Genomic DNA, 27,623 nt, shown 5'->3' on the forward strand with positions numbered 1-27,623 from the left:
CGCATTGCCATGGTAACGATGTACCATGACGTCATCGCGGATTGGCTACGGGTCAACGCAAGGGCGCGATGTTTCCGCGCATGCGCGATGGCGTGTGGAAAATGCCGATGTTTAGTCTTTGCACCTGGGGTAACTCACTTTTCTATAATTATTGCTGGTATATATTAGATTTATTTGTGGGGTATTTGTATGTGATTTGATCTTGAGGCAGGTCCCTGCGTGGACCGAAACGTTGATCTCTCTCATTTTATGGAATAAAGAAGTTTTTTCATTCTAAGACCGTGAGTGCAGCCCTGGATTTCCTTTTTTCTCTATGTTTATCTACATCCCCATGGGGACTGGCACCCGGCAAGTACTACCAAATTTAATGTACATATGTGAGCGTGAGTGCATGGATCCATATATTTTTTGTATATATATATATATATATATATATATATATATATATATTGCCAGTACCGCTATATATATATGCACATTGGAGGGCGGGGGACCCGGGCACACAGAGGATTATCAGTGCAGTCCGGATTCCTCAGGACCGCCGGGCCCGTGACAACCATCATGGCTGTCACCCCCCACTATTTTTGAATGTAGGACAGTATTGTGTGTTTGTTTCCAAGGAGATCACAATGGCAAACACTCTCGACTGTTTTTTGCCAGTGAATGCTGTCCAAGTTATAAATTATTATCCTTTAATTTATTGTTGTCATTAATCACACAATCTCAAGATTGCGAGGTGAACAATAAAAATTGTGATTTTGTGGGATACGATAACATCTTAGGTTGAAGACTATTGCCAGGCAGCTCAATAACATTTGCATATTGGGAGCTGCCAAACTTCCATCTATACAAACCCATTTCAGATGTGCACTTGCTTGAAATGACATATTTAAAGTATCAGGTCATGAAGACATTTTTTTTTTACTTTTCTCCTGATACCCGGTATATATTTATAACACAGTATTAAGGGACACTCCAGATTGCTTGCTTCTGTGCGAAGTGTATTGCTGAAGTGTTTAGTGTGTGAAGAATGTGTCCTCTTTTTTAATTTTACAAATAGTGCACATTTCAATAGAAATGGGCAATTTTATAAATTAACCTTGTTACACCCCACTGGCTGTCAATCACACAACCAGTCCTGTTACTTCCTGGTTTGCCTAGCTCAGTGGAGATCAACTTAAGAGACAACAATTGCACAGAGCACCTGCCTTGCAGAGACGTCTCATTGCGAATTATGTGATTAGACAGCCACAGAAAGTCTGCAAGAGACAAGAGAACTGTAGCTTTTTAAATCTGTTTTAGATAAACCCCCTAATTTATTTTTTTAATTGTTTATAAAATATTTTACCAGGATGGATACATTGAGATTTCCTGCGTCCACAGAACATTGCATCGTTACAATAGGGTACAATATTACAAAAATACAATATACATGTAAAATATATATATATACAATATACATGTAATATATATATATATATATATATATATATATATATATATATATATATATATATACAAAACAAATATATATATATATTTTACATGTATATTGTATTTTTGTAATATTGTACCCTATTGTAACGATGCAATGTTCTGTGGACCCAGGAAATCTCAATGTATCCATCCTGGTAAAATATTTTATAAACAATTAAAAAAATAAATTACACACATATACACACACATATATATATATACATTTAACACATAATAATATACATGTTTTCATTATGGATATATCTACTAAACTGTGTTGGTTGTTTTGGTTTTTTTTGGGGGGGGTGGGGGAACGGTAGAGTGTCCCTTTAATCATGAATAAACTGTATCTCAATGCTTTGGTGCCAAGACCATGTTCATGTTCCTTAAAAGGGTCATAATTACAGAACCAATACACGATATTCAAGATTATTTCTGTGATATAGTTACTAGCTAGACGTGTGTGTGGACAAAATTTTATGTCAAACAGACATTTTTGTAAAAGAAAAATTAAAATAGGCCCCCCCTTCATATTTCCACTCACCAACTATCTCTGATCTGTCTACCCCCATAATGTAATTATTTTAAAATTCCTAACCAATGTCCATAGAAGGAGGCACAGGGAGGGACACCATATTCCCTTTGCATTATGTACATAGAGTGCTTTATTCTTTTTATATTGGTTTTAAAATAATTTAGACTCAGCGTGGGGACACAGGGGCGCTATACAGTGAGCTGTCTACCCCTGTTCTTTACATTGGGGATTCGGTGGAGGAAGGAATTACTATTGACTGGGAAGCAATAGTTTTTTTTGTAACAGCAAGCAGCCACTGGCTTCTCGCTTTTCTACTGACTGACGGCATAGGGGAGGAATAAAAGTTTTCTAGACCTCCCCCATGCCCCTGCTCACCAAGCCAAGAATTTGGGCATGTATACTGCTAATTAGCTAGCAGCCAGTGGCCAAGTGGTGTCCAAATTAAATTGCGAGCCATTTGTTCATTTGGAAATTCTTGCAATTATGCATTTGGATTCTGATCAAATGACCAAAAATGTAAATTTTCGATCAAGTTCTCATACTTCCAATTGTGAATGCACTTGTCTACTATTAGCTGGTAACTCCGAAACACAGGGCACATAATTAAGATTTTTCTTAAGATCTTTGCAGGGATCTTGGTTTACTGTTATGGGTTGGGCTTATGCAAAAAAACACCAATTTAAATACAGCAAAAAGTGGAAAGTAGCTAAATTTCCCACATTGTAACTAGTCAGCATTCATTTAGAATTAGCTATTGTTGGAACTGTTTGACATTCAGGTCTAATTAGTGTCGTGCTGTGGAAATACCAGTGAAATTCATTGGCAAAAATGACACCTCTTGGAAGCTGAGTACGCTTCATTGCTGATGTAACATAAATGCACCCTTTGTTTTCAAAATGCTAAGAGAAATGGTAATTAGAAAGAAATACTGGAGTCAAACTTGCACTTTACGTTACAGATACTTATTTACCATTTTTCAAAACGAAGCCGTGCTCAGGATTTTTGTATTCTGTGCTAGCATTTTTACTTTATATCTGCCATAATTTAGCTTTTTCCTGTACAAATCTAATGAATATCTTGTGAATATTTAATTAAGAAAATGTCTGAATTTGCATAGTGCTCCTGTGCTGTTGAAACATTTCAGAGTTTGTAAGTACCGGTAGATAAACTAGAAGGTATGTATCATTATTAGAACCACATAGTATTTGAACACATTTTATTGAATCTAAATTGCTGCATTTCTCTGATGTTGTGTTTGGTTTCTTAATAACACCTTATCAATTACATTTTGGAATAACCACCTTTCACTTGGTACTTACTTGTCCCTACATCTAGCAAGAATAGCATACCTCCCAAGTGTCCCTATTTAGGATGAAAGTCCCTATAGTGCCAAGGAAAGTCCCTATAGAAGGTCTATCCCTATAATTATTTAAAAATATATTAAAAGAAGATGTAGTCTACACGCATCTTTTTTAGTTACAGGCCAATTCACTCAATATTTTAAGCCCGCAGGGGTCAAGTCCTGGGGAAAAAAGTGTGGGAACTCACCCAAGATTCCGCCTCCTTCCCCCCCCCCCCCCCCCTTAAAAAAAAATTGCACTCCTATGCATATAGTGCAGTGCAGGGTGTGTATAATAAATTTAGTGTGATTGTAGTGAGTGCAGAGTGTGTATAATGAATGTAGTGTGTTTGTTGTGAGTGCAGTGTGTGTATAATGAATGTAGTGTGTTTGTAGTAAGTGTAGAGTGTGTATAATGAATGTAGTGTATTTGTAGTAAGTGTAGAGTGTGTATAATGAATGCAGTGTGTTTGTAGTGAGTGCGGATTGTGTATAATAAATGTAGTGTGTTTGTGGTGAGAGCAGAGTATGTATAATGAAGTGTTTGTAGTGAGTGCAGTGTGTATAATAAATGTAGTGTGTTTGTAGTGAGTGCAGAATGTGTATAATGAATGTAGTGTGTGTGTAGTGAGTGCAGTGTGTATAATGAATATAGTGTGTAGTGAGTGCAAAGTGTGTATAGTGAATGTAGTGTGTTTGTAGTGAGTGCAGTGTGTATAATGAATGTAGTGTGTTTGTAGTGAGTGCAGAGTGTGTATAATGAATGTAGTGTGTTTGTAGTGAGTGCAGAGTGTGTATAATGAATGTAGTGTGTTTGTAGTGAGTGCAGATTGTGTATAATGAATGCAGTGTATGTAGTGTGTTTGTAGTGAATGTAGTGTGTTTGTAGTGAGTGCAGAGTGTGTATAATGAATGTAGTGTGTAGTGAGTGCAGAGTGTGTATAATGAATGCAGAGTCTATATAATGAATGCAGAGTGTGTATAGTGAATGTAGTGTGTTTGTAGTGAGTGCAGAGTGTGTATAATGAATGCAGTGTATGTAGTGTGTGTGTAGTGAATGCAGAGTGTGTATAATGAATGCAGAGTGTGTATAGTGAATGTAGTGTGTGTAGTGAGTGCAGTGTGTACAGTGAATTTAGTGTGTTTGTAATGAGTGCAGAGTGTGTATAATGAATGTAGTGTGTTTGTAGTAAGTGCAGATTGTGTATAATGAATGCAGTGTGTGTGCTGGATTATGTGTGTGTGTGTGTGTGTGTGTGGGTGCTGGATGATTGTGTGTGTGTGTGCTGGATGATGTGTGTGTGTGTTGGATGATGTGTGTGTGTGCTGGATTATGTGTGTGTGTCCTGGATTATGTGTGTGTGCTGGATTATGTGTGTGTGCGCTGGATGATGTGTGTGTGTGTGCTGGATGATGTGTGTGTGTGTGCTGGATGATGTGTGTGTGTGTGCTGGATGATGTGTGTGTGTGCTGGATTATGTGTGTGTGTACTGGATTATGTGTGTGTGTACTGGATTATGTGTGTGTGTGTACTGGATTATGTGTGTGTGTACTGGATTATGTGTGTGTGTGTGCTGGATGATGTGTGTGTGTACTGGATTATGTGTGTGTGTGTGTACTGGATTATGTGTGTGTGTGTGCTGGATTATGTGTGTGTGTGTGCGCTGGATTATGTGTGTGTGTGCGCTGGATTATGTGTGTGTGTGTGCTGGATTATGTGTGTGTGTGTGCTGGATTATGTGTGTGTGTACTGGATTATGTGTGTGTGTACTGGATTATGTGTGTGTGTGTGCTGGATGATGTGTGTGTGTGTGTGTGCTGGATGATGTGTGTGTGTGTGTGTACTGGATTATGTGTGTGTGTGTGCTGGATTATGTGTGTGTGTGCTGGATTATGTGTGTGTGTACTGGATTATGTGTGTGTGTGCTGGATTATGTGTGTGTGTACTGGATTATGTGTGTGTGTGCGTGCTGGATTATGTGTGTGTGTGCTGGATTATGTGTGTGTGTACTGGATTATGTGTGTGTGTACTGGATTATGTGTGTGTGTACTGGATTATGTGTGTGTGTTTACTGGATTATGTGTGTGTGTGTGTACTGGATTATGTGTGTGTGTGTGTACTGGATTATGTGTGTGTGTGTACTGGATTATGTGTGTGTGCTGGATTGTGTGTGTGTGTGCTGGATTATGTGTGTGTGTGCTGGATTATGTGTGTGTGTGCTGGATGATGGGGGGGATGCATTTGCTTTTTAACTTTTATGTGTGTTTTTTTTTTTTACTTTACTCCCCCCTCCCTGCTTCTTACCTTGTCAGGGAGGGGGGAGATCGCCTGGTGGTCCGGTGGAGGGTAGCAGCCGCTGCACACAGGGGCCATCACACGCGGCGTCCTTCTCCAGCTCTCTCAGCTTCAACTCTCGCGAGACTCGCCTGTGCGGAGCGTTGCCATGGTAACCCGTGGCAACGCTCTTGCAGCTGCGGGTCTCGCGAGATTTGAAGCTGAGAGAGCTGGAGAAGAACGCCGCGTGTGATGGCCCCTGTGTGCAGTTAGCAGGGCAGGTCCTGCAGGACTGGGAACGGCGTTCCTGCTTTGGAAAAAGTGCAGGAACGCCGTTCCCATGCGTTCCTGCAGGACTCGAGCCCTGCTTCTAGCCGTTCAATAGGTGCAATAACAGGGTTACCTTCTCTGTGCTGGGATCCTCTGAGTATTTAAATGATTATTCACACAGATGTTGAGAAAGCACCTGGAGTGGAGCGAAACCCGCCCAGGACTTCTCTAATCTTTCTTTAAGTCGGCTTCTTTGGTGGTCTCCCCCCTGTACAGCAGCTGCGGGTGGTCCTATACTCAGGTTTTAGACTTTTTAGACTTTAACTCTTCAACCTTTTTTTTTTTTTTTACATGCTTGGACCAATACAGCATACATGAGGACTCCTGTTCTAGGATCTTGCCATATGTATTTCATTTTTTTACTTCAATAAATGTGCATTTTTTTAAATGATTTCTTCCTGATGTAGTTTTGGGGATTACCTATGAGTGCTAAACCACCATCTAGCCCCCCTTCCCCCCTCCTTGCTCTCCTAAACATTGTAAAATCTTACTTTTGTTCAAGTTTGCTGCTGCTGGCTTTGCCCTGATCTGCCTGCTTGGCTGACATCATCAGAAGTGTTGTTCTGAGCCAATCACAATGACAGAATTGGCTGAAACTGTCAAGGAGGCAGATCAGGGTCAGAGCAAGAACAAGCCAAACACAGCCTTGGCTAATCAGCATCTCCTCATAACGATTCATTTAATCAATGAGGAAAGTTCAGTGTCTGCATGCAGAGGGTGGAGACATGGATTACCAGTACTGCACAGTGTGCGTCACTGCCACAGGAAGCACCTCTAGCAGCCATCTAAAGGAGTGGCCAGTGGAGTTATTACTAGGCTGTAATGTAAACACTGCATTTTCTCTGAAAAGACAGTGTTTACAGAAAAAAGACGAAGGGAATGATTATACTTACCAGAACAAATAAAATAAGCTGTAGTTGTTCTGGTGACTATAGTGTCCCTTTTAAATCATATCCATAATTTCTTGTCGCTCACTGTTTTAGATGTCAATGTTAAGAGGTATGCGCACATATTACTCAACATATAATTTCTATTATATTGATAGATGATCAATAGCTCATTTGTATAATGTATTTACATTTACTAATTATTTATTGTCCATTTAGGTCGTGCGCTGCTGAGGCTTACAGACAAAAAGTTAGAAAGAATGGGGATAATTCAGGAGAGCCAGCGGCAATATGTCTTACAGCAAGCACTTCAACTGAAAGTTCGAGAGGAAGTCAGGAATCTTCAATCACTTACACAGGGTAAGTCTGCTCACCCAAAAGTGTATCTAATAAACATCTGATGTAATGTCAAAAAAACGTCAAGCTGTCATACATTAATCTGAGTCAAACTTGCCCTTTTTTGGTTTGAAATTCTTGATAAAGGTCTTCGTGGGTCCTTTAAAACAGCTCTGTAAAAGAACAATGCAGGAAATGGATATTTTGAATTGACCACTTGGCAGGACAAATGCTGTCTCGATCCACAAATCCACACAGTTTTAGCAGTTTAAATGTCAAGTTGCTAAGATGAAAATAGATTTAAAGACTCAATTCAAAATCTCTCAATATTGTGCTCTTTCGTTATTGTTTTTTTGTTTTTTTTCTTCTTCATCTTTTCAATTTCTCTCCTTTTATATATTTAATTTTTTTTGCTGCAGGGAAATTAACATTTATAGAGGAGAAAAGTCATTTTTATCTTCATTTAAATTATACCATTTCAGGCACACAAAGGGTTCAAACTGCACAACGCAGTGATGACTTTTCTTAAAGGAGTACTCCAGGCAGAAATAGACCCTTTCTTTCTTTAATGCAGTTGTTTAATAATGCATTAAGTAATAAAAAAAAAAAAAAAAAATATATGTAAATAAAATCAACCAATACAATGTAAAAATAGATAAATCGATGCTCTATTTTAGAGTTTATACATATCTACACACTTTAAATTATTAGTTTTAATATTTGCCCCATGCAGGAATTAGCGTGGCAAAATCTGGTTCTTCTCGTTACCTAGGAAGTTCAACGCCACTCTCATCCATTACAAGGCGATGGCTGCTCAATATTAGCGTACAGAGACGATGAATGGGATGTTCTATAGTTTGCTATGGGAGATGTTTAATATGTCTCTGTGTCTTACCAAGTCTTTCTTTGATTTTGTATATTAAAGGGACACTAAAGGCACCCATACCACTTCATCCCTATCATTTTAGCCCTGCAACTGAAAATATTGTCCTGCTGCAGTAGCAGCCATGTTTACAGAACAGGGTTGAAAAGCCTCTAGTGGCTGTCACACCGACAGCTATTTTGTTGGTAGAATCAGATGGTCAAGAGATACAATAATACATGTGTGCATTCCTAACGCTTTAGTGTTCCTTTAGCATGTAACTCATCATAAACAGTCAAAACTGGAAAAAAATCTGTAAATCAGCTATGATTGCAGCTTGGCTACCATGGCCATACATTTGAAATTCACTTTGAATTGATTTAGAATTTTCTCACTCTAGTGAATTACTCTGTTAGTGTGAATAACATATTTAGAACATGGGAAGAATTATAAAGTGCCACAGCTAACAATCTATAACAATCTGTACGACATAAATGAAAGTATCACAGTCACATATTAAAAGGAGGGCATAACTCTGTTAAAGCAAAGTGTTTTTAAAGTTCGGTAAGTCGAGTCTGTAAATTATTTGTTTTTGTTTTAATTTGTGAATGTGAATGTAGTAATCCCTATTTAACCTTTAAGAAAGGCATAGCAGACCCACTAAACATTTACACAGTGCTGATGGATGTGGGGTCAAGATTTTGAGAACATAATGACTTTTGACAGGGGGGTTGTTGCAAATAACCACATACGTGGGTGCCTAATTTTAATAAAAAAGTGATATCCTGATTTATGGACAGCAAACTTGGTTACTGCTTTTCCTTTTAGAGAGGAATTCAGCCCTCTTGCAGTAATCAAAACGATTTTAAGGTTTTCAACGTTTCATACGAAAAAGAAAAATGCCATAGGATCTATCGTTATCAGGAACTATAGTGGATGATGAGTAGAGTAGATGATGAGACTCATAATACTATAGGTAAACAACAATAAAAGTAAGTCACATGAACATCATTTTATGAAGGAAAAATAGAACATCCTGTTCAGGGGTGACAGGGTGAAAATCTGCAACTGTTTGCTTGTGTACCGAGGCTGCGTCTGGGTTTGGGAGTTAGCAGTCAGAAGAACCCACAACTGCCCCAAAAAGGAATGTATCTTTCAAAAGAAGTAAGCTTTATTAATAAAAGTGTTTCTGTGAGACAAGTGTTGCCATTGCAACAGAATTGGCGTGTTCTGCACATTAATTTGCACCGTATAAAAAAAAAAAATTCCCACCAGAATTACACGCCCGTGTGCCATCGAAGTGAAACAGAAAATAAATCTAATTATCATTTACTTATTTTGTTGCTGATTTTTCAGAATTACCGTAGTCCAAAACTGCGGCACTTTTATATCACTATTGTCAGGGTACCTGTTGTCTCTACCTCTGAGGAGGTGAGACACTTGGACGTTCTTCCTCCCAAAAGGGTTGAATCACTCATTCCTCGCGGTTCTCCCGGTCGTTTACACGCCGGCCTCGAGGTACCCACTTCCTTTTATGACGCGGCGCTCAGTAGCCGATGTCATGACGACAACCCGTCCCGACCTGTCAATCAAGTCCTGAGCACGAATGAGGACTCGTCGGAGGCGTGATTACCTATCTGGAACCAGGGTATAAAGTAGGGCTTTCTACATTTGTTCATTGCCCTGTCGTGGTTCTAGCTTGTCTAGTCACTCAGTGCTCTTGTTATTATTCTGTCTCTTTGGTTTTGACCCGGCTTGTTTGTTATACCTCGCTTACCTCTATTACCCTTGACTCGGCTTGTCTCTCGCTTACCTGCTCTCTCGTTCCATCGACCTCGGCTTGTCTCTAGACCATTCTTTACTTTCTCCTACGTTAGTCCGGCCATTCTAAGGTCCGGTATACGTACCTATTACCTGTTTGTACTCTGCGTGTTGGATCCTTGTCCCGATCCTGACAGCTATGTCTGGTGTTATCTGCACTGTAGTGAGTGGTAAATCACAAATGTGCCTATATTGATGTCCTGTAGAAATGTCTATAAATATTGTATTATTGTGACGGTGAAATTATGACCAAACATCATCGCACTTTATATCGGAGGTTACAACATTGTTTTTACATCACCCATATTATTTCTCAAGGACATCTTATCACCAGCCCCTTACAATGATTAATGGTAATTTAATAAACTCATTGGCAGACCTGTACACTCACAAAACACTACACTATCTACACCAGGATCTGTCTTGGTACACATATTCTGAAATGGTAAGCGGAATACCCTCTAGATTCCTAACTCCCATACTATGATGCCAAACACTACATTTAAAGAGACACTCCTGACATCATAATAACTTAATTGAGAGTTGAATTGAATGGGGTCCCCCAATGTGTGTTTTATTATTTGTTTTAAATTTGTTTTGCTTTATTTTTTTTTTTATTATTTTACATGCTTTTTTTTTACATTGCTTAGGAAAATGTATGTGAAATAGTATTTGCAAGCAACAAATATACCATTTAACTATATAGGCTCTCGAACCCCATACTGTTTTAATTAATGATCTGAACTGAATATCAACACGATCTCCTGGAAATCAGCATTTGAAGCTCTGCAGAGAATCAATCAAAGGTGTTTTGTTTTGTTTATTTTTTTTCCTATATGAGAAGAGTAAGGCTTAATGCGAGTTATTTTAGACGCCTTGATTAATCAGTCCCCACGGAATAACATCACAAGTCTTCATCTTTCCTGTGTGTGAAAAAAATTCACACTTTGATGAATGTAACCGTATATGTGTCATATACCCGAGACGAGATAATACATTATAGAAGAGAATATTCAATTGCTAAACAGTTTTCTATGAATAGTCTGCAGGTAACAATGTATGGAACAGGTGTTGACAGATCGGGGTGTTAATTTGGAGATGTAAAGTGTCTGCTACCCTGAAGTGATTCAGCGCACTTGTGAACGGCGTCTTGGATTGAAACAACATATTGTGCAATAAATCCTCTCCATTAAATCTTTATTGGGAATGGTAGAGACATGACATGATGCAACTTGCACTGTGTGTGCTGTTTGGTTTTTGTTATTGTTATTAATAGTTTTGCTTGCATTTTGGAATACATTTTTTTATTTTTTTTAACAGTATTGTTTTTTGCAAATCCCAGGATTTGCAGCTGCTGCAGTGAGCCCTGCCCACATCAGGAAGCAGCAGTAAATCTTTCGGACAGTCTTAGATGGAATGGTGATACACAGCTGTTAAGTGTACGTTATAGACAAATTATAGCATTGAAGGGTTCTGGGGATACTCTGTAGAGGGTTATTCACTAAAGTCCGAATCATGCAAAACCATTCAGCCGCATATAATGTTCTGATGATGTAATTCTAATTCTAAATTAAACAGAATGTGCAATACAGGAAGTTTAAACATTAGATTACTCTTTTCAGGAAGTGTTTAGGAAGGCTGTGCAAGTCACATTCAGGGGAGGTATGGCTATGGCTGTATAAACATAGTGACTTAACTCCTTATTGGCAATGAATTGAGCAGTGAGACTGCAGGGGCATGATCTATACACCAAACCTGCTTCATTAAGTTAAAGTTGCTTGGTGCGTATAGTGTCCCTTTAAATATTAAGGGAGCGGGAGTTATTTTTAGTGGGTGGGGCCCTAGTATTAACAAAAGAGAGGGGCTATTGGGGGGCCCCCCTTCTCCAGCCCCCTACCCATGGGCAGCATGTGGAGTATGTAAAGGGGAGGGAAATATAATAATTATGTTATTATAACAGTTAATGTAAATGTGTAATGTGTTAGGGTAGTGTAAGGGTAATGGAAAGGTTTTACTATAAGAGCTTTATTTCTAGGGATCTCTAGTTCATATACTTGTGGCAGGAAGAAACACAGTTGCCAACGCTATGCCACCCTAATGACATTAACTTGGGGCATGGGGATGTTTTAAAGAGTAACACGGAGGCAGATGGTGATAGGAGGGATTAAATGTTGACCCTAAGGCAGGGAGGTGATAATAAAGGCGTAAAACTGTGGTATATTGTGACACTGGGTGTGTAGTGGGAAGAGGGTGACACTGGAGCAAAGAGAACATAGTACTGGGCTGGGCTGGGTAGAAATGGTAACACAGGAGCTGAGTAGATGGATGGTGATGTTGTGATGAGATGAAGACCACAGAAGGATAGTGACATAGTAGTGGGACGAGGGAGAGATAAAGAGGAAAGCCTTGATTAATGAGCTTTCTAATTATCTCAAAACTGTTAGAAAAACGTTTCAAATGATTTATCTGCAAATATTCCCATAGGCTTTAATAGTGACTTCTGTAGATAAATCATTTGGAAAGTTTATCCAACAGTATTGATTCATTTAGAAAGCTTATTAAATCGAGGCCTAAGTCAGAGAATGACATTAAAGGAGATATTAAGCTCACGGGCCATCTAGCCAAGCACTTTGTGTAAAAGAGCTCCAATGGCTAGATATCAGCTTACAGGCAGGGCTCTCTCTACCTCTTGTATTTGTCTGTGTATATTGTATGTTTCTCCACTAATTGTACAGCGCTGCGGAATCTGTTGGCGCTTTATAAATAGCAGTAATAAATAAATTAATAAATTAATATAACTCGTCTTTTTTTTTAAAATTCTTTATTTTATTGTGCTGAAGGTAACAAAGATAACAATCAACTTTGCTTCGCCACGACAGCTGAAGCGAGCATTTCAATAACAAACATTTTTCATGGCAGATCCAAACAGCAAATTTTTTTTGTTATAAAGTGAACACGTGAAAAAAGACAGTAGTTTATATCGCAACACCTTCTATGATCGTTAAGTTATGACGTATGGCGCTACGGCTTAGAAGGTCTTAGACAGATTAATAAGATTGGTATGTAACGGTTGGAGACAGGAGTAAACTCCTAGGGGTGCCCCAGGCCGGTGACCATTAGAGCTTGGGACAGTAATGCTATGCTATACAGGCTTCAGCAGAGGGGGTAACTTTGAAAGAACAGGCAGCATGTCTAAAGATACATTTACTGAGCAGCTTTATGGTAGCCTTAAGGGAACAGTTGAGTAAGCCACCCTCTCCTCTGCCTGAAACCGCACAGCAGCGTTATCCTGTATATTGGCTAAAGCATGCATGTTGACAATGAGCTGTAAATATACGTTTTTGTTAAAATTCCGATATACATGAAATATTTTAGGCACAGAGAACTGAGCATTGTATACAATATAAGGTGAGAACAGACTATGTCTACTCAATGTCGGCTATTGTTCGAGCTAAATGTCCACCTCGCTCCAGTTCCCTGCACAATAACAGCTAGGAAAAAGAGAAACAAACAGGAAATAAAAAAGAAAAACCAAGGAACCAGGAGCACGGAAGCATGGTATATAAAATAAAGTTAGTATAAATCAGAGCCAGTGATGGCTATTTAGAACTTGTTCAGTAAATCACCAGTCATCCGATTCCCATGTTTTGGAAGAGCCAGGAGCGTGTTGGTGGGTAGTGTAGCGGGTTGTCTGCTCTGGGGGTCCTGAGTCTACCTCTTTGCGTGCATGGACGCCTCCAGCCCCAAAGTCCAGTGTGCATATTCACTTTGTCCACCGGCAAATAGTGGAGATGATCATCTGGGCTGTAGCTTTTGAGCCTTCTCAGCACTTGTGAGTCGTGCTGCCCGGTGAGACTCTCTCGGTAGGGCTGTGTGCAGGTGAATCTTCGTGCCCCTCCGAGGTAATGCACGGCAAAGCGTCGGCTGTGCGGTAAGGCGGGTTTGCGGCGATGTGGTGCCGCTTTACGTCTGGGTGTTCGGAGTGACAGCTGGTAAGTCGGGTGGCGGGGTGGGCGCTTCTCCTTGCTTGGCCCCTTCCTTATGTCGTTTCGGGGAACTGTCGTTTCTGCTTCAAGTGGCAGTGTGGCGGGTGGGTGACTCGCTTTGGGTCTGCACTCTAGTCGCCTCCAAAAGTCTTCACAGACTCTATTGAACCTGGTCTCAAAGCCTTCTCTCCAGGCCTGCAGGCTCTCCTGGGGTTGTGGCTCGGCGGCCATCTTGGTTATGGCATGCAAGCTTTGTTCCGGCCGGGTACTCCCCTGCTGCAGATCTGAGGGTTTCTCCAACTGGGACCGGGATGACCCCCACCGGTCCAGAGGGGGGGGATGCAGGGTGTTGGCAAGGTTGCTGCTCGGCTCGGGTCCCGTGTCGGGAGATCGGCGGTTTCTCCCAGCCATCAGGCCGTCTGTCATGCTAGGCCTTAGGTGTGGAGTGTGGTTGATCTCGATAGAAAGGCACTTTTTGGGTATCCACGAGCTCCCACTCGATGCAGCAATGAGCTTCAGTTATATTGGTCTATAAAAACCACGTTTATGGCGAGTTTTCGTTGCTTTTAAGCTTAGCTGTGCCAGAGCTCTCTCCAAGCACGTCTGGCCAGCTCGGCTGTCAGGCCCCGCCCCCCACAACTCGTCTTTTTTTATCCAGAAGGAACACCAAGACTATTAGAAAAAAGAGTGACTAGCTGAACTACACAACGGAAGAGTTAAGAATAATGAACTCCATTCTGTTGTGCTCACCTGGTGCCATCATGACTTATACCTATCCCAATCACTTTTTCTCTTTTCACCCCAGTGGTTTTAACCAAATATTTCCCCATATACTACATGAAATAAAGTCATTTTTACAGTCTGTCCCTCTGCACTCCCCACTTGCAGACAGTGAGCCTCACAGTATGTAATTCTTGCTCATATAAAGATCCCATTTATCATCTACAAGAGCACAAGCTAATTTTCTTTTTCTGAGCAAATTATTTTCTTTTGGTATTCAGAAAATACAAGTTTTTTTTTTTTTTTTTTAGCTGTTGATTTTTTTTTAATGAAAATACAAGTTTTTTTTTTTTGTTATGATTTATATAAAACTATAAAAAGGTTACTTGTACCCCATCAAAGAATACAAATTTCAAAGCAAACCTAATGTACTTTTAAAATATTACAAATGTTTGATATGCTTTTAGTATCTTCAACATGAGAAACGTTTATCTATTATCACTGTGTTATCAATATGCTTTCAGTTTGGCTCCTCGGCATTACATGTCTCTTTGATTCTCACAGTAAATAATCGTATTGAATTGGGATCTGGTGACAAACCCCCTAGTGATGCTGTTTACACTAGCTTTGCATCAATATTGCAGTCATAAACGGAATTTAATGCTCTGTAAGTCTGCATACAGTTTGGTTCGTAAATTGTTTTAGAAATGCACTTTGCAGTAGTTTTAAAGGGACACTATTGGCACCCAGACCACTCCATCCCATTGAAGTGGTCTGTGTGCAGTGTTTACATTGCAGAGTTGTGTACCAAACAGCCACTAGAGGTGCTTACTGTAGGTTCATGGAGTTTGACTCTGTGAAACGGCGCTGGATGTCCACACTTTGAATTAGGGCATCCAGCGTCAAGCAAAACCCATAGGAAAGAATTGAGTCTATGCTTTCCTCCATTGACTGACGTCAGAGGAGCACGGCCTAGCATCTAGGGACCTTGGTGCTGGAATCAGGTAAGTGAAAGAGAGGTTTAATTTATTTTTTGTACATCCTTGTAAACCTAACAAAGTGATGTTCCTTTAACTTCATTTCTTGAGGTTTTTTTTTTTATGCCTGTATTTAAGCTCTTCCGTGACGATCTATTGACTCTGGTTGCAATTTTGCTTTAGAATGAAAGATTGAAGTAAAAAAAAAAAAAAAAAAAAAATCACTAAATAATGATGACTCTGTATGTACTGGCTTTATTTAAAAAAGGTTAGATAAAAAACGAAAGATTCCGTCTCGGCATTCTCATATTCCATGTTTAAATACAAAATTCATAGCAGATTCCTGTAAGCATGGCTTAACCCCTTAAGGACCAAACTTCTGGAATAAAAGGGAATAAAAATAAAAGGGAATCATGACGTGGTTAAACCACGGTTAAACGTGACCGTGGTAACAGTACGCAGTGTTTGGCTGAAGAGCGCACACAAGGTTAGAAGGCCATCTAGCTGTTGCTAAAACAATAACTGATTTGGATGACATACTGTTACTGCAATGCATGATCTCTGTGTTTCAGCAAATTACACCCATTCTATGTCATTGCTAATAAGTGTGTAGTATCACTCTACTCATTATGTGATGTGGGAGGATGTGGATCATCGACAGCATCATTGCGTTCCTCATTCCCACCCTTCCCTCCTGGGATAGTGTCAGTCTTACCATTTAGCTGTTTAAATATGTTTTGCAGCCTGTAAGGTAGTTGGTTGTGTGACGTTTGCTCACTTTGCTGTCCAAACACTTTACATGTCTCTTGAGAAGTGTTCTTTTGATTCTGTTTAATTTTTCATTCATGACCATCGCCAGTTTTAAAATGTGTCATTTCATATTGTGAGTTTTAATGTGGCTTGGGAGATTGGGGCACATTCCTTTTTATTTCTTCAACAACTCATTGACTTTAATTCATCAGGAAGTCGCTTTACTGAGATAATCAGTAACCTTACATTTAGTAATCACAGATACAAAGAAAAGATGAAGCATAATTATAGACGGAATTGAATAAAAGAAAATTAAGGGTTAAATGCAGATATCACTAATGGAAAAAACGTCAAGGGGTTTGTTTCAGACTGTATATTTTTCCAGTTAAGTCAGATTTTACCACTGATAAAATAGAAACTATATGGAAACAACGCCTTGGTTGAAGTACAGTGAATTAGTAAAGTAAATTATATTAAACACGAAATGTGAAAACAATATTTCATACCTCCTTCCTCTCCCTAGTTAGGTGGGACAGTCCCTATATTGAGCTAAAGTCACTTCTTTCTCTCCTATTGTCCCTGTATTACAGGAACTCTATACTGTTGGTTTGTTTGAATGTGTAACAGAGCACCACAGTAGGTTGAAGGCTGTAATATATCCTTAAAGGGCTCCTCTCATGCCCCTGTTATGGTACTTTTTGAAAGTCAACCAAAATGTTCAAAGTCTATCTGTTCCTGTCCAAATCAATAAAATTAAATTGCGTATATACGCTGAAGTAATTAAGTCTGACACACGAGGTTCAGGTTAAAATAACTTCGAGAAAGTTTATTGGCAAGTGAAGTAAAAGCGGGCGCGCAGGCCCTTTTAAGAGGCATTTTGCGTCATCATTGATTATTAGAATATCAGCAAATAAACATCATCAATTGGATTAATTGTTAAGTGACGGGGTTAGTGTCTTACCTATTGGTTCATAAAATTAAGAGGTTAGTCCCGTGCCCACCCATCAGAGGTGGGATTATTTTGGACACGGGTGGGGGACAAGGGGGTCCTAAGCGTCATTTTACACGGTCAATGATATCAGGCTTTATGTCCAGGTGCAAGGTCTCTTATGAATAGAACATTTCATTACTACTGTGTTCTGTGGCCTTCAAACTGTACTATCTTACAAGCTCTAAGGAGTAGCCAGCAAGTCTTAAGGAGTAGCCAGCACCTCCTGGTACTTGTCCTTGAAGGAAACACGGTCTTTGTCTACTGTATTAATTGGGTTGAGAAGTTCAGTCACGTAATGTAGTTTTAAAATGAACAAGTTAAGTCATGAGGACAAAATGGAGGATTGAAGAAGTCAGGTTAGGAGGACAAAATGGAGGACGAAGTCACAGTATAAAGTTAAAATGGAGTTAGTACAATAATTCAATACAAGTACAATAAAGATTTTTAATAATTCCACATCAGTCCCCCCTATGAAATGTTAGATTCTAAGAGATAAAACTTTATTATATTAGTATCAGAAGACGTGTTAACCCAAAGGCACAGAAACCCCGTGGCCGCTAGCTAGGTGTTAATGCAAAGTGCAAGGCTGTCCCTAGATCTGACCCTAATAGGCTAACCATCCGTCAGTATGGCTCTCGAACGCTTCACACCCAAGGGTATCCCATGGCAGCTAACCCACCACTTCTCCACATGGGGCCTTTACCATTCACTGACAGATGCTGTCCCTGAGCTAGTCCCTTCCTAGAATTCCTGCACTTTATCAACAAAAGGGAATGTTTGCAGCGGCAGACAGGGTGAGTTGATGTCTTGGAATTCTTGGTCATCAACTTCGAGATGGGTCAAAGTGGGTGCTGCTTGGTCAACAGTCTTCATGAGGGATTTTCTCAGACATGGGAGGACACAACAAAAGAGAAGAGCAAAAATAAAAAGAAAAATTAGTATAGCCATACCAATCTGCATTAAAGCCTTTTGCCATCCTGTCATCCAACCAAACCATCTTTCCCAGGGATCTTTTATCCCAGAATTCCTTTTTAACTCTTCAGACAGGTCATTTAATTTTTCTATAGCTAGTGTGACTTTACCATTAGGGCCTGTGTTTTCTGGGATGTAGGTACAACATGTCATAGTGTCGGGCAAAATCTTACAAACCCCTCCTTTTTCGGCTAAGATCATATCTAGGGCCATTCTATTCTGGAAAGTCATTTGGGATGTGGCCTGCAACTGTTCGGCCAACCCCTGGAGGGCGTCTCTGGTGTAATTGACAAAACGCTGTTGATTATAATAAATGTAATTTATCCAATTTAGATTCTTGTTTGCGGTAACTATGGTAAAAATTGATTCAAATCCTGCAGCAACTTCATCCCTAGCTTTAAACTCATTGGGCACCCCCCTGGGCACTCCAATGGCATCAATATATACATGAGGATCAAAACTTCCTTTCACTGGGGCGTCACGTTTAACCTTAGTGTGGCTGAACTCATGGGTGTTGAGGTGTGTGTCAGAAATAATGTGTATAGGCATAATGGCCTTAGTCAAAGTACACTCTCCCCACCATTCTGTGTCCATTCTGGATCTTAGCTGTAAATCCCCACACAACCAATAAATGTCTCCTAGTGACCTAGTGTGATGTTGCAGCAAACGTACAGGGACAGTTCTGTATGTAGCACAATAGCCTTTGGAAAAGTTACCTACAAATTTACCAATACCATCGTACATGGCATAGCAAGTGTAATTACCTTTATATACGGTAATACCATCAGGGGGTTTGACGTCTTTGGCTAGAAGAGGATACTCCTTTGTCCATGCAATACATATGGACCTGTTAAAATTATAGTGATAGGCAAAAAGGCTTAAAACACATTCTTCTATATCTACGGGTAGGATTAAAGGTACGGTACCCAGGTGAGGCCGGGCACCTCCACACACATAACATGCGGTTCTATTATGCTTATTAGCATTATATTTCATCCATTCTAACCATAAATTTACATCATTAAAACCTGTTTCAGCGGCCATGGTATCTTCAAAAGTGGGGTTAGCAATGGCCATCATGTCCTGAAAGGTCTGGATATGGGGTTTTAATGGGTTAGGGACCATATGGGTGGCCCCTTGCCACTCAGAAGAGTTGCACATATCTTTGAGGTAGAAATGCCCTAATTTCTGGTAGGAACCCCTTTTCCAGTACATTCCCATCACATACTGGTCTGCATCTGTTGGGCTTGGGTGCTCAATGTTAAGGATTAATTTCATTGGTGTGCTCCCCCCAGGCTTTCTCAAAGTCATTCTCTGGAGAAGCGATCTACCACGATCATCTACTTTAGCTATGGCACTTTTTGGTTTGTAACCCCAGGCAGGCCCGGCATTCCACCCCGCCGCCCCCCAATGGTCACAATTGTGCCCCCATTGCTTGTCAACTACACAAACATATGGGTCTTTCGAATGAGGGATATCTCTATAGATGCTCTGGATTTGTGGTGTGGGAAATGGGCATTCTACAATATCACAGTAGTCAAAGGTATAAGTAGCCACCTGGGTGCATGATGAATTATACCAGAAGGTGTACCCACTAATGTCTTTGGTAATGGCTACTTGCTGGGCCTTCATAAGCAAGTAGCACAAATAACACAGGCTTTGCAGAAGTTGCTTATCAATGTTGTGATTCCGGGTGCTTCATAATACTTCTGTATGAGGGCGGCCATCAGTTCTTTTGACAGGTGTGCAGGCCCATGTGCCCATTGGACCACTGCTGGGTATAAATTTCTGGGAAGACAAAATTTGAAGTTGTTGTAATATATTCCGTCCTTTTGGACAGCTCCTTTCTTTTTCCATTTCTGGATTTCCTCAGGAGTGACTGCAGCTTGTTGTTCTTGTAAGATTCGCAAATCAGTAGGAAGAGTTTGCAAAGCAAAAATAGGGACTTCTTCTTCTTCTTCTTCTTCTTGTCCGGACACTTCTTCATCCACTTCCTGCAGATCCCTGGCCGCTAACTTAGCAGCTTGATCAGCCAAATGGTTGCCCTTTGCTTCATCTGTATCCAGTTTCCCATGGGCCTTGACTTTCAAAACGGCCACTTCTTTGGGGAGTAGGAGGGCATCCATTAGCTCCTTGATTGCAGTGCTGTGTTTGACTGGTGTACCGGCGGTGGTAAGAAATCCTCTAGTCTTCCAAATTAGGCCGAAGTCATGTGCCACACCCAGAGCATATCTTGAATCTGTATAGATGTTGGCACGTTTTCCTTCGGAAATTTTGCATGCTGAAGTCAGAGCCTGTAATTCAGCTTCTTGCGCAGACATTGCTGGCGGTAAGGATGATGATTTAATGACTTCATCTGTTGTGGTTACGGCATATCCTGTGTGATATGTTCCTCCTTCATCGGCATATCTCGATCCGTCCACAAACAGGGTAAAATCCGGATCTGGTAATGGGTTCTCATGCACAGTTGGTAAGTGCACTGTTTCCATTTTCATCTGTTCAAAACAGTCATGAGGTGTTTCTGGGTCATAATCATTCTTTATGACCAGATCTTGGAATTCCTTTTCCAGGAAATGGCGTGGCCATGCTTCTAGAAGGTCAGTTGTTGGGTATTTGACAATACCATTTTCCTGTAGCTGTTCTTCGTTCATGGTGGCCCATAGTTTTGCCATGGGCCCAAGATCATTCCATGACCTTGTCTTCAACTTGGTAACAGGAATATGTGGGATAGCAGTATCCCAATGACGGTAAAGGTAGTTAAGTTGTTGAGGTAGCTGGATCAAGACCATGCTATTGCCTTCAGAGTCACAATAGAAGTCTTGTGCAGTGAGCTTTACATCGGTCCGGTGGTAAAGCTCATCTTCATAGCAAGGTTCAGGAGTAATGTTCGGTTTGTACCACATGGTGCAGAAGGCGTGATCTGGGCCTTCACAGAGAGGTTTTTCGCCTTCATAAAGTGTCAAATGTGGATGCATGACTTTCTTGATACATCCACAGAGCAGGTGAATGTAGGTTTCATCCGTGATAAATCCATAATAGATACCCCCCTCAGGGAGTGGAAGAAGAGTGGACGGATTAAGCACTTGACATCTTTGTATGGAAATGTTGTCAGGCAAAAGAAGATGACACTGTAAGCGCAGATGTCTGGCTGGAGACACGTGCTTGAGCTGGACTTGGTTGATGATGGCAGAAATGTCATGAGGGGCCAAAACAACCAGAGGGTGGCCAAGGACCAGGTCTGAGGTTCTTTCTATGAGTTCTCTCGCAGCAAAAACAGCCCTGAGACAGGAAGGAGTCCCTCTGGCCACAATGTCCAGTTGACATGAGAAATATCCAATAGGCCTCTGGCGGCCTCTCGAGTCATTAGTTTGGGTGAGGACTCCTGTAGCATGGCCTTGTCTTTCAGAGACGAATAATTTGAAAGGTTTGGAGTAGTCAGGTAGGCCCAAGGCAGGAGCTGAAGCAATGGCACGTTTTAAAGCATCGAAATTGTCCAGGGCGTCATTGGTCAGACAAAACGGGTCAGACTTAAGAGCGTCATAGAGAGGTTGCATAAGCAGAGAGGCTTCTGGGATCCATGCTCTGCAGTAGGAAATGAGGCCTAGGAAGGCATGAAGAGACTTTGAAGTCCTCGGAGGTGGAATGTCCAGAACAGCTCTTACCCGGTCCCGAGTAAGATGTCTGGTACCTTGAGATAGGCAATGTCCAAGGAAGATCACTGAAGATTGACAGAATTGTAGCTTGATGAGTGAAGCTTTGCATCCTTGTTCTGCCAAATAGGAAAGAAGACTGATTGAACACCTTTCAGTAGTGGGAATATCATCTCCACACAGCAGTAGATCATCCACATACTGAAGTAGGACAACTTCTGGGTGCTCAGCTTGCCATGGGTCAAGGATGGTGCCCATGGCCTTAGCAAATTGACTTGGAGAATTTTGTGCCCCTTGGGGCATGACAGTCCAGGTATACTGTTGCATTTCATGAGTGAAAGCAAACAGGTATTGACAGGATGGGTCCAGTGGGACACTGAAAAAGGCATTGGCCAGGTCAATAACTGTGAAGAATTTTGCAGATGGTGGGACTCCGGAGAGCAGAGTATGAGGATTTGGTACAAGAGGGGTGTCTAGGACGGTAGCTTCATTAACAGCACGGAGATCCTGAACCATCCTGTACTTCTCTGGCTCACCCTTTGGAGTTTTCTTTTTCACAGGAAATAACGGGGTGTTGCATTCAGATTTACATTTGACAAGGGCACCCTTCCCCAAGAGTGCCTTGATGTGGACAGAAATTGCAGCAGACTGTGCTGGTTTTAATGGATATTGTGGTTTTCTTGGTAACTTAGCTCCTGAAATAAGCTTTACCACCACAGGGGGAACATTTAGGTGACCTATGTCCTCTGGGCCTGAGGACCATAACTTAGCGGGCACCTGTGTTTTTAATTCCTCTGGGAAATTGGACCTTAATTCTGCTGCCTCCTCACGGGGCTTTTCTATATGCAGCATCAGAGGCAAAGAGCATAGGGCTGAAGTGTCTGATACAGACAGAGGTGTAAACATTTCTACCTGCCCATCCGGGGTAAAGGTGATGGATGCTTGCAGGCGTGAGAGAACATCAGCACCTAACAGGTTAATGGGGCATGTGGAGGATACTACAAAGCGAGCAAGCAGGCTAGAGCCAACTCGTAGTGGAGTTGTTAAAGGGCTACGTCTTGGCTGGCCATCCACTCCAACACAAGAGACATCAATACTGGACAGGAAGGATGGGTCTGGCAGGTCTTGTTCTCGTAGAACACTACGGGCTGCACCTGTGTCAACTAGAAATGTAGTAGGATGGTCTTCAATGGGCAAAGTCACTGTGGCAAGTGGCCCTCCCTTATCCCCTGTAGACGCTGCCATTACAGGGATTACAGACACAGGCTTGCCAGTTTCCTAATCATCTGGTTCTTCAATAATTGGAATCTTTTTCTCGGTCTTGGGGCCTGGGGCAGATTTAGAGAACTTTCTGGGTGCCCCAGGTTCCTTTTTAGGTTCCGGACAATCACTTCTGTAGTGTCCCTGAGCCCCACAATTAAAACAAGTTACATCCTCTAACTTGGCACCCTTGGTGCCAGAGGTGATGGGGGTAGCGCGGGCCACCATGAGTGGAGCTGGATTGGGTCTTCTTGGGGTCTGAACAGATTCCAGACCTCTAGCAACTAAAAGCAGGGTATCCAAAGGAACAACCTTGTATTCAGGACGTGCAGCAATGATTCCCTTGCGTATAGAGTCTTTAACACCTTGGACAAACGCACCTGACAGCATTTGTGAATGAATCTTATCTGTAAGATCAAACCCCAAATCTGTGAACATTTGATACAGTCTTGCATGAAACCTTTCCACTGATTCTCCTTTATCTTGAATAACATCAGTAAGGCCAGCAGCCTGATCCGCAAGTTTGTCCTTAGCCCATTCTCTTAATTGGGTGCAAAAAGTTACTCCAGAGGGGTAATCAACATCACTGCTGAGCAGATCTGTACTGAGGTGTCGGGCCATGCTTGGCCAATATGCATCCCCTGCTTTTATAGCACAAATGCACAGTAGATCACGCCATGCTGCGGAATAAGGCTTTTTAATTTGAACTATCCCTCGGTAGAAGGGCATAGGCTGTTTTTCTGGGTCAGGGAGTGATTTCATTAGAGCACTAGCTTGAGTGGGATTGAAAGCAACATATTTAGGAGGGGCCTGTTCTCCCCGACCCTTGTGGCCAAAGGGGTCATCGATAGAACGATGAGTTGGGGCTCCCGCGGCAAGCTCCGATGAGACATGGGACACCCTGTCCATCTCGTCATCATCGAATTCTATGATATTGGCTCTTTTGCGTGGTGCAGGGCCTGAATGAGGTGAAAGGATCGGTGGTTGGGAACGAGCCCCAGATGCAGGGGTGGCTAGCGAGTCATAACCTGGGGATAGGTAGTCACCGGGAATTACCGGCATCAGGGCCGAACTGGGGGCCGCCATATTGGTGGCCGGAGAAGGTACTACATTAGGGTTAAGGGAAGAAGTGGCGGCCATGTTGGAAGAGGGCACATCCGGGGCAGACTGTGCCGGACTGGGCATGACCGGAACCTGGGGCGTGGCTTGGGGAGTGGGGAGTGGATATCCGGGATAGGGCAGGGCCATGGGATATGGGAAGGGGTAGGGCCAGGCTGGGGAGGGGAAGGAGGTGGGGTATTGAGCTGGGGTGGAGATGGGAGGGAACGGAGAGGGATTGGTAGGGGTGGGTGTAGAGGGAGGAGCCGGGGCAAGGGCGGAGGAGGTGGTTAGTTGGGTGGAAGAAGAGGGGAGGGGGTCATGAACAGAGAGAGAGTGTAGGGCAGGAATGGCAGATGAAATGTTAGGGGAAGGTATAGCAGGTAGCGTAGGGATGGATGAGGATGATGGGAATGTTAAAGATGGGGCAGGGGAAAAGAAAGATCCATCAGAATTCAGGACCGGGCAGACAGGGGAGGTGATGGGATGGGTATTGGGAGTGGGGAACATAGTCAGCTGGCTATCACTTATTGCTGACTGAACCTTGGGGATAGACATTCCCTGGGCGCCGGTTTTGGGCGCTGGCTGAGGATAGACCCCAGCAACACAATTATTATGATACACAAACAATTTCACACCTTTGTGATTTATCTCTTCCTCAACCCAACCTTCTAGCTGAATAGCCTTCGCTACTCTATACCATGCTTCAGCAGTCTTTAATAAACCATTATCTGTAAGTTTGCCTTTCTTTTCTGTCAGTAACCTACGCCAACTTTCTGGTTGCAATCTTCCACATGTCGGTACAGCAATTCTACATACTTTTGCAATCTTTTCAACACCTTTAACCATTTCCTCACCCTCTCTGTCTTCGACTAAATCACATGCTAACCAGCCCTTACTGGGCTTGCTTAAATCCTGTCCCATAATCCCTTTACCCCTATACCAGCGTCCTAGATATAGGGAGAGAGAAGGAAAACTGAACAAGAACGTCTACAATGCTCGACTGCCACCCGAGAATCGTGGGACTTTCTCAGGTGCGTCTTCCCAAAACGTAGACTAGTCACTGAATCCGCCTACCCGGGGTGGTAGACACGGATTGGAGCGAGGTGAGAAGTGTGTGACCAATCACTTCTCTTTCAAGAGAAATGGGAGTGGATAGTATAATAATATAGGAAGTTTAGAAAAGATGAAAGGCAAGGAAAAATCCTTAGAGACAGACACAGGAGTTCATGAGACTCCTAATAAAACAGACAAGACAACAATACAATTGAAATACAGTGCATGCATTACAGTTCAAATAAAATCAACAATAATCCCTTTCCTTCTACATGTGCTTACTCCAAAGTCACCTTTCTCAACCTCGTAGTGTCCCCGCTCGGAGAACGACTTTCATAAGTCTCACTACCAGCGGCCAAGGATAACAGCTAACACCGGTCCGAAATCCTTTCCAGCCTCCCTCTACTCTGCAGTCCACAAGAATGTGGCCACGTCTATCCTCACTCCCGTAGTGCCCCTATAAAACCCACTTATAAGTCTCACTACCACGTGATGCGAAAAACAAGCAATACCTGCCTGAATTCCCCCAGGAAACAAAGTCCCCTGCCACAAGGCTAAGTCTCCTACCACGATTAAATAATCAGTGGACCTTCAGCTCAACTAGAGCCGAAGGGTCCGGGTCAGGACGTCCCCAACTCAACTAGAGCTGGATGGTCCGGGTCAGGACGTCCCCAACTCAACTAGAGCTGGATAGTCCGAACGCGCACAGTGAAGCTAGCTAGGCTATCAAAGTGACACAAACTTGGATCACAGGAAACTATGATTCTACACAGATCCCACAGTTCCACAAACTTCTTTTTCCTTACAGCCACAGCCACGAGGCTCCTAAAAGAAGTAAACAGGCAAAGAAGACCCCCCAGGAACACATCCACGGGTCAACCCCTCTTTTTCCTTACAACCACAGCACCGTGGTTCCTAAAAGAGGTAAAACAGGCAACAGAAGACCCCCCAGGAACACATCCACGGGTCAACCCCCCTTTATCCCAAAAGGGGTAAAATACAAACAGATAGACAGACACACAGAAGACCCAGGCAAGTCCCCTCAGGTCCACCCCCCTTTATCCCAAAAAGGGGAAAACAAGCAAGACAGAACCCCAGGCAAATCCCCTGCAGGTCCACCCCCCCTTTATCTCAAAATGGGGAAACAGGCAAACAATTCAAACACAATTCAGACACACCCAGGCAACAGATAGACTAAAATGCAGGTAAACAAGTGAGTAACGAGACACCGGGCAAGATATTACCTGTCTTTGATGTCCTCCCGGGAAGCAGTCACAGACACGTGGACGGGTCAATCAAAGGGGCCGGAACGTACCGGTGGCTCTGCAGAAGTCTCTACCGTGTATCTGGAGGTGATCAATCTCCCTTCCTTCCCCCTGGATTCCTCCGTCCACCCTTGTCTTCCTTAGGACGGCTCACCGGCCGGACATAGCCCGATGCCCCACGTTGGGCGCCAAGTTGTTATGGTACTTTTTGAAAGTCAACCAAAATGTTCAAAGTCTATCTGTTCCTGTCCAAATCAATAAAATTAAATTGCGTATATACGCTGAAGTAATTAAGTCTGACACACGAGGTTCAGGTTAAAATAACTTCGAGAAAGTTTATTGGCAAGTGAAGTAAAAGCGGGCGCGCAGGCCCTTTTAAGAGGCATTTTGCGTCATCATTGATTATTAGAATATCAGCAAATAAACATCATCAATTGGATTAATTGTTAAGTGACGGGGTTAGTGTCTTACCTATTGGTTCATAAAATTAAGAGGTTAGTCCCGTGCCCACCCATCAGAGGTGGGATTATTTTGGACACGGGTGGGGGACAAGGGGGTCCTAAGCGTCATTTTACACGGTCAATGATATCAGGCTTTATGTCCAGGTGCAAGGTCTCTTATGAATAGAACATTTCATTACTACTGTGTTCTGTGGCCTTCAAACTGTACTATCTTACAAGCTCTAAGGAGTAGCCAGCAAGTCTTAAGGAGTAGCCAGCACCTCCTGGTACTTGTCCTTGAAGGAAACACGGTCTTTGTCTACTGTATTAATTGGGTTGAGAAGTTCAGTCACGTAATGTAGTTTTAAAATGAACAAGTTAAGTCATGAGGACAAAATGGAGGATTGAAGAAGTCAGGTTAGGAGGACAAAATGGAGGACGAAGTCACAGTATAAAGTTAAAATGGAGTTAGTACAATAATTCAATACAAGTACAATAAAGATTTTTAATAATTCCACATCACCCCAAACAGCGGATGCTCATTAGACTGAGTATAGAATTCTGTAATCTGTACATTGTTCTAGCAGTTTTGCTAGC

The 27,623-nt window shown here is 42.0% G+C and overlaps 1 protein-coding gene across 2 annotated transcripts in view; it reads left to right on the forward strand.

Moving 5' to 3' along the window:
• The window catches only part of SAMD12 (sterile alpha motif domain containing 12), a 362,311-nt gene that overhangs the window by 314,062 nt on the left and 20,626 nt on the right, over window positions 1-27,623 (forward strand). For both annotated transcript variants that reach the window (XR_010090690.1, XM_063450273.1), the window contains exon 4: window positions 7,062-7,202. Coding sequence is in view for 1 of the 2 variants with exons in the window: in XM_063450273.1 (XP_063306343.1) it covers window positions 7,062-7,202 (141 nt within the window). In the remaining variant the exon portion in view is untranslated. The remainder of the gene's footprint in view (window positions 1-7,061; window positions 7,203-27,623) is intronic.

The sequence above is a fragment of the Pelobates fuscus genome, chromosome 4 (assembly GCF_036172605.1).
Source record: "Pelobates fuscus isolate aPelFus1 chromosome 4, aPelFus1.pri, whole genome shotgun sequence".
Lineage (NCBI taxonomy): Eukaryota > Metazoa > Chordata > Amphibia > Anura > Pelobatidae > Pelobates > Pelobates fuscus.